The 7,690-nt window shown below is 45.4% G+C and overlaps 1 protein-coding gene across 1 annotated transcript; it reads left to right on the top strand.

Moving 5' to 3' along the window:
- The first annotated feature begins 4,183 nt into the window (after positions 1 to 4,183).
- On the top strand, positions 4,184 to 5,610 carry LOC123076452 (uncharacterized). Its single transcript, XM_044498694.1, has 3 exons — positions 4,184 to 4,354; positions 4,647 to 4,796; positions 5,026 to 5,610. Exons 1-3 carry the CDS (start codon positions 4,280 to 4,282, stop codon positions 5,608 to 5,610), a joined length of 810 nt encoding a protein of 269 aa, XP_044354629.1. The 5' UTR covers positions 4,184 to 4,279.
- The last annotated feature ends 2,080 nt before the right edge of the window (positions 5,611 to 7,690 follow it).

Raw genomic sequence — 7,690 nt, 5'->3', positions numbered from 1 at the left:
AATAAGATGTGATAATTTAGCCAAGTTTTCCTCCTTTTGAATTCAAGTGTTTTCAGGCAGGAACATATGTGGTCCAAAAGCCACTTCTCCTCCTGCATTAGATTGAAGAATTAAGAAAAGAAAAAAGGAAAGAGGTAAAACGAAGAGTAAATTGCTTCTTCAGTTACACTTTCTAGCTCAAATGTAATAATTGTTGTCCTATAAATACCTTAGTTTTCAACCAGGCCCCAACAGTCACAGTATCAGTAGTTTGCCTGGTGGGATGCATGGGAGAACCTAGGATTTTTTTTTATTTGTACAGTCAGGCATGCTTATGCTTGCACTGGACTCGTTTCTTTACCCTTAGCTTTCCTGGTAGCTTGTCTAGTATTGTACAGTTTTTCCACTTGCTTAAATGAAAATGCAGAGCACCTGTCATTCCGGTCCAAAAAAAAGGTCCCCCATGTGCATTTGGTGCATGAGTGTGCTGGGATCGGCACCAGCTAAACATAAATTATCTGTCATCACCCAGTAAACCAAACGTAACCTTTTGACATATCTGATCCCTCATGTTATACTCCACAGGCACCCGCAGGGTATGGGTAGGGGTGAAGCCACCCCATACCCTTACCCGTCCGCCCTAAACATACCCATCACCCATACCCATACCCGTAAAGGGTACAATTTTTTTCTGACCCATCACCCGATAGGGATATGGGTACCCGCGGGTAAAAATACCCGCATTTACAACACATTAGTTGAGTAGAGAATCGTTGTAAAAAGAAACATATAATCATAAATTATTAATAAAAACACATTTTAAACAACAATGTACAACAACATATTGTAACAGCAACACATTCTCATAAACAAAAATACTTGCCTATAAAGCCACATAAAAATGTTAAACAACAACACATAGGCATACACTTTAAGTTCACAAAATCATGATAAATTATAGAGATTATTTGACTACACATTAGAGTTTTTACCTAGCGCGATTAGAAGGAGAAAATTAATACATTAGGATATCAAAGGAAACCCACTTGTCAACATTTTAGATGTATACATGGATACGCGTGCACGGGTTATACGATCCCATACTCATACCCTCTCTACCCGATGGCTATGATATTTTCCCATTTAAGTACCGATGGTAAATTTTTATCCCATACCCTTATCCTAATAGGGTTTTTACCCGCAGGGTACACGGGTAATGGGTACCCATTGCCATCCCACCACAGCGTGGTTGGTTGGGTGGAATTGAGTTTCAATATGCAATTTCCATGTCTATAGAACTTTATATTCCCAACATAGTGTATTTTTGTTGAGAATTTTTAGAACTCTTAAACATGTTTTTTTCATGGTTTGTATCGAAAGTTGGTTTCCACAGCGTGCCGTTTCTCCTATAAACTAGATCATGTAGCTGCACCCGTTTCTCATGACACTAGATTGTTAGGAGTTGATGGAAATATATTTGGTTTTTAACATGCTCCAAGGTGTTGGTTAACCACGTGCAAACTCGTTCTGTGAACTACATCTCTATCCAGATTTAATACTTATCTAATTCAATGATTGTGTTACTCATAGTAAAAGGAGAGGTACTAGCGATCCATTTTGGCCACCAACTCCGCTTTCGCACAGCGTGTTTGGCAAATCTAAGGAAAGGGAATGGGAGTTTAGAGGTGAGAGTTTGTCGAGGGATTAGTTTGGCAAATAGATTATTAGTCCCTATCCCACGTTTAGTTGTGTGATGCGAATTTACTGGCCCTTTTTCTATCTCACTGGTGCGCAATAGAGCGATCTTTTCCTAATTCCCTATCCCGGCTGAATTACCAGGTGCAAGGAAGAGATCTTGGGGAGTTGACCATTTTAACTCTTCCCTACCCACTTCAACTCCCACGTCCACGACCCAATCAAAGGATTCTACCTCCAATGTCCCATAAATTCCATGGTGGACCTCCCATGTCCTTTACATTATGTTGGGAATATAAAGTTCTATAGACATGGAAATTGCATTTTGAAACTCAAAATCATTCAGGAGCTATGAAAATGACAAATTCAGCTATAAATTGTAGCAAATGTTACCATTCATCTCTGAAATACTATTCATTGCTAGATCTGTAAAAATTAGTCAGTTCGTATGGTTACTTTGCAAAAAGATCACTGTACAAATAAATCAGTTCGTGAGCCGTCAAAGGTAGGCTGACGTGGCAGCCATGTAGCCAGGTTTTTCCTCTCGAATAGGTTTTGGCTTTATTCAATCAAATAAACGGAGTAAATTACAAAAAACCACCACAATTAAGGACCTTAATTCAGAAAACCACCATGCTTTGATTTTTTTTCAAAAAACAACCACCATTGTGCTGACAGTTTTCAAAAAGCACTGATCGGTCACTAAGCGCACATTGACACTGTTTCTGACGATGGGACCCGTTGTAATTGCTGATGTGGCAAACAAAACTTGACACCGTTGAGGCGTTGACCGGGCCGTTAGCCTATCCTTCTCACGCATCTCGTTGGTGGCCCGATTGCTCCAAAGAAGAGGAAAAAAAGAAATCTCGTTGGTGGCCGAGACCGCAGCCCAGCCATGGACATGACCATGCCGCCGGCGCTCGCTCTTGCTCCGCCGCCGCTGGAGAGTCCTCCGCCGGCGACCACTTCCTCCCCCGCCATCTCTCCGGGCAGCGCCCAGCGTGCTTGCCTCCTCCTTCCCCTCCCCGACGACGGGATCCCCTGCCGCATCATCTAGATCGGGGTCGAGGCATATGCGGCAGGATGAGCTCTCGACACGGTGACTGACCAGGCGCTCCACTTCCGTCAGATCCTCGCGGCGAGCGTGCTGGTGGCTCCTCGACACGGAGAAGAGCAGGGCGCCGCGACCCGTCCCCACTCGCCGCCACTTCCGCCAGACCTCCACCGCCCATTTTCTACTGTCGGATCCTCGCCGCCATATATCTTCCAGGCTGCTCCCTCGTCTCCAAATCGAGCGCCTGCTTGACGCCCACGACGCCCGCCGCTACCTCCTGCCCGCCGTGGTTGGAAGCGGATCTTCTGGCGTCGGCAGGTCGAACGGCGGTGGTCTACGGTTCGTGAAGCAGTGGCCGGCGGCGCGCCCTGGATTCAGGCGGGATCCGGCGACCCCGGTGCTCGGCGTAGCTGGAGCGGCGCCGCTCGCCGTTGACCTCGCTCGGCTGCCCTCTCCTTTGCCCGGCGACAGTAGCATCCATGCCGTGTCGTGAGACGCTGACGGGCGGCCACCTTCTTCTAGTTTAACGGTCAGGCCAACGGCGTTAAGTTTTTATTCCACATCAGTGCTTACAGCGGGCCCCATCCGTCAGAAACAGTGTCAATCTGCGCTTAGTGGGCGATCAGTGCTTTTTGAAAACTGTCATCACAATGGTGGTGGTTTTTTGAAAAAAAAAATCAAAACGTGGTGGTTTTCTGAATTAGGGTCCCCAATTGTGATCTTTTTGCAATTTACTCCAAATAAACGAGTTTACGGCACAAATTTGATCACTTTATGAGTTGTTGGTCTAAAGCGTGTAATCAATTTGAGTTAATGGAGTGACATGCATTTCACTCGTTAACAAGCCAAATGAAATTACAGCCAGCAAGCCATCGAGCTCTGGCAACTTGCTGGGGCAAAAGGATTAGAGCACCCTAAGGGGCCCTGGACGGTAGAACATAGCTTAGCCCTCGCCTTCGGGCAAGCCTTTTTTTTTTTCCTTTTCTCTATGCTGCTATGCACTCCATGTTTTTCCACTCTCTTCTGCTAAATCAATGAGAACGCCAACAACACGTTGGATCTTTCAAAAAAAAAATTTACAGCCACATGGCAGGATCCTAAGGAATCTGAAAGCGTCGAGCCATGGAGCCTCCTTCTCCAGGACTGACGGTGGAGCCATACTAGAGTAAATAGCATAAAACTACTAGTTTACAGGCTTTGGTTCCAAAAAACTACCACTTTTTAATTTTTCTCAGAAAGCTACCGAACGCGCGGTCCGCTGTTTCAAAAAACCCAAACCCGCGGTGACTAGCGATTTAACCCGTTTTCTGACGGACCGGGCCCATCTGTCAGCCCACGTGGCCACGCACGCTCACGGCGCGGCCGTTAACGGCCGTTAGCCGACCGGCCCAGTCGGAACTGGGTTAAATAACCGCTCGGTCGGTCGGGCGCTCTCGTGCTCGCTCGCTCACTCCCCTGCTCTCACTCCCCTGCTCTCACTCCTCTGCTCCAGTACGAGCTCGCCGCCGCTCGCCGTCTTCGAGGCCGGTGGCCGTCGACCTCCTTGCCGCAATGCCTTCCTGGAACGACGAGGAAACCAGCTCGGAGGAGGAGTGCGAGGTTGTCAGCATGGACATGGGACTTATGGTAAGTTCTTTGCCACCTAGGGTTAGGGTTAGGGTTAGGTGCTAGTAGCCCTAGGCTCTAGCCATGGATGTTGCTGAGTGTAGTGTTGTTGTTGTGTGTGTGATACTGTTCTTGATTAGTGAGGGTGGGGTTTGATTGTAGGATTGAGGTAACCTAGGGTTCATCTCTGTACAGTGTTAGGGTTCATGCTGATTTGGAGATTTTTTAGTGATCAGGTTTAAAGAACAGTGCTTGTTGATTCTGGTATTGAGTGGAGATTGAAACCAGTGTTTGTTGGTTATTATGGTTGCAGGAGGAACCAGACACCACTGTGGAGCCCCTTTTCTGTGGCCAACTTGAGCTTGCTCATCCCAAGTGCATTCTGCACCAACTGAGGCCTATTAAGCGTGTTGCTTTTGAAGGGCCTGTAACAGGAAGGCGTTTCTATGGCTGCCCAGTCCAGGTTAGATGCCCATTAAGTTTTCTGTTATGGATGTTCAGTGATGTTTGATATGATGCAGCATTTTGTTTGATATGACAGTCACATATGTATTTTTGTCACTTTGGTAACTTAATCATGGCATTGTAATAACTTATCATATCTCATTTATGTTATTCATAGTTAGAAAATCTCAAGTTTATCAAGTAGGTTGTAGAGTGGGGCCATAGTCTTATCACATTTACAAATGCAGGAAAATGGTGTGAATTGTGGTGTTGTAGAGTGGGTTGATGGGCCTTGGCCAACTGTTCTTCAGAGATGTTTGTGCAAACTATGGGAGATGTTCCATGAGCAGAACTTTGGAAGGGTACAGGACAAGGAGAAGTTTGAGAAGGAGTTGGCCAGGCTTAAGAGTGAACATGAAAGGGAGTTGGCCAAGCTTAGGACTGAAAATGACAAGCTTTGCATTGAGTACACCAAGCTTGTTGATGATGTATCCAAGATGTTTGATTGGCAGGATGGTAGGGTGGACAAGAAGGTGTACCAGAAACAAGTGGAGGAGGAAGAACTTGAGAAGAAGAAGAAGGAGTTAGAGGAGAAAGCTATGTTGGAGGTGCAGATGGAAAAGCTCAAACTTGCAAAAGAGCAGAGGTGCATTTTGCAGAGCCAAGCTGATATCATCAAGAACACCAGGAAGGCTATGAAGGCTGTTGAAGTTGACAGAGATGTTCTTAAGAAGGAGAAGGCAAAGCTTGAGCTTGTGGTTGCTGAGCTGCTGAAAGAAGGGTATGGCAGCAAGGAGAAGTTAGAGCAAATCAAGGCCATCCTTGAGTCTTGAAGCTTGATCTTGGTGAAGTAAGTACATCCAAAGGCCTTTATATAAGGATGTGGCCTGGCATGACTGCAAGTGATTATGGGTGTACATTTTGGGGGAATGTGAAGTTTAACCTAGTGCAAGAACCTTATTTCCTATGTTGTTAAGTTGTAATGGATCACCTATTAAGTAGTGCAAATGGATCTCTTATGCTACTAAGTTGTGGAAATGTAGAATGTATGCTATTAAGTGTTCAACTTGATCTTATATCTTTTATATGTTATTTGTTAGCCTACTAATATTATTTCTGTGGGTATTTGGGCTTATTGGCCCACTAGTCTTTGACCAAATGCAACCCTAGGCCTGCTAAACCCAACCCCATCCATCTGTCAATATAAACCCCTCCCCACCCCCACCCTTTCCCAGTTACTCCACCAGCCGCCACCCAAAAGAAAACCACAGATGGATCCTGACATGGGAGATGTCACAGAGGAAGAGGGGGAGGCTGTGGAGGTTAGGACAGCAGCAGCAGCACAGAGGAGGAGGAGGAGGCGCAGGCAGAGGGCACTAGAGGCGGCCCAGGATGAGCAGCAAGAGGAGTTCAACCGCCGACTCTCCGACAAGGTACTGGAGAAGTGCAATGATGAAGAACTAGAGCTGGTTTTCACTGGCGGCAGGGGAAGGTCATTCATGGAGATAATTAGGTGGGCAAGGATGAGGGCAGTCATGGCTCCTCATCCAGCAACTAGGGCCAAGTGGGTCCGTTTCTTTGAGCGCTATGACTGATATTTGTGAGATTTGGATGTAATCTATCTTTCTAGCTATCTGTAAGTCAATTTGAGAGATAGTTTTGGTAGTATTTGTGAGATTTGGATGTAATCTATGAGACTATCTTTCTATCTATGTAACATTTGGATGTTTCTGAATAAATGTATGCATTTGGATGTTTCTGAATAAATGTATGCACTTGGTCAGCAGCACCATCAATTTATCAAGTGTTGAATCCACATATAGATAAAAGTTGCAGATGAATTGAAGTTGCAGACAAGTGCAGAATCCACATAAAGTACCATATTACAAACCAAATCAAACAGTACAGCATCAAGTACTTAGTGAGGCAGTGTTATGACAAACCAAATCAAACAGTGCACTTGCATACAGAGTAGTTCAACCACTTCAGCTAGTTACCACTTGCATAAAAGTAATCTTTCAGCCTCCCAGATGGCTTCCTGACCCTCTTTGACCCATCCTGCACAGCACTTGTAGCAGATTGTCTAGGAGCAATGAAAGATCCATTGCCAGCTCTATTGGCAGCAGCTGACCTGGTGTTCTTTGCTGGAGAAGACCTTGATGACCTTGTGTTCTTTGCTGGAGAAGACCTTGATCCATTGCCAGAAATAGTTGTGTTCTTCTTCTTGGGAGGTGGTACTAGTGTTGAAGAAGAGGTGTTGGGCCTGCTCTTCTTGAGAGGTGGTGGTACTGCTGTTGTAGCTGGAGCTGCCCTTTTCCTTGACCTAGAAGCTGTCTGTGTTGACACACTTGTTATTGGAGGAGGAGTTGGTGCAGGTGCAGAGGCAGCAGGTACCCTTGGTGGCCTTTGTGCAGTTGCAGCCATTGAAGAACCAGCCTCAGAGTAGTTTGCTCTATTTTCCTACACAACAATATTAGTTAGAACTATTTTCCTACAAATGAAATGAATGTAACAATGCAATGAATGTAACAATGGAATGAATGGACATACCTGGTGCTTGTTCAGCCTCATCTGGAACTTAGGTTTCAAAGGGACACCACAATTGTTGATCCTGTGCCCTTGCTTCTTGCAGTTGCTGCATGTCACTGTACCAATCCTAGAAGTATCCTTTTTAGCTGGCACCTCAAACAGGCCTTTCCTCCTGGCAGTTTGTTTTTTACCTTTCTTTTCTCTAAAAACAGGTGGAGAAATATCATCACCAGGTGTATGAGGCCAATGGTCAGGACCTGGCACAGGGAATATTATGTGCTTATATGTTTCACAATACATGGGTTTCTTGAAGAAAGCAGAAACATAGTCTTCAGGGTGTATCTTCACTTTCTGCATTGCAGCAATGGCATGACTACAGGGGAC

The sequence above is a fragment of the Triticum aestivum genome, chromosome 3D (genome assembly GCF_018294505.1).
Source record: "Triticum aestivum cultivar Chinese Spring chromosome 3D, IWGSC CS RefSeq v2.1, whole genome shotgun sequence".
NCBI classification, from domain to species: Eukaryota; Viridiplantae; Streptophyta; class Magnoliopsida; order Poales; family Poaceae; genus Triticum; species Triticum aestivum.
The sequence above is the reverse complement of the archived record's forward strand: the minus strand, read 5'-3'. Positions and strand labels throughout refer to the sequence as shown.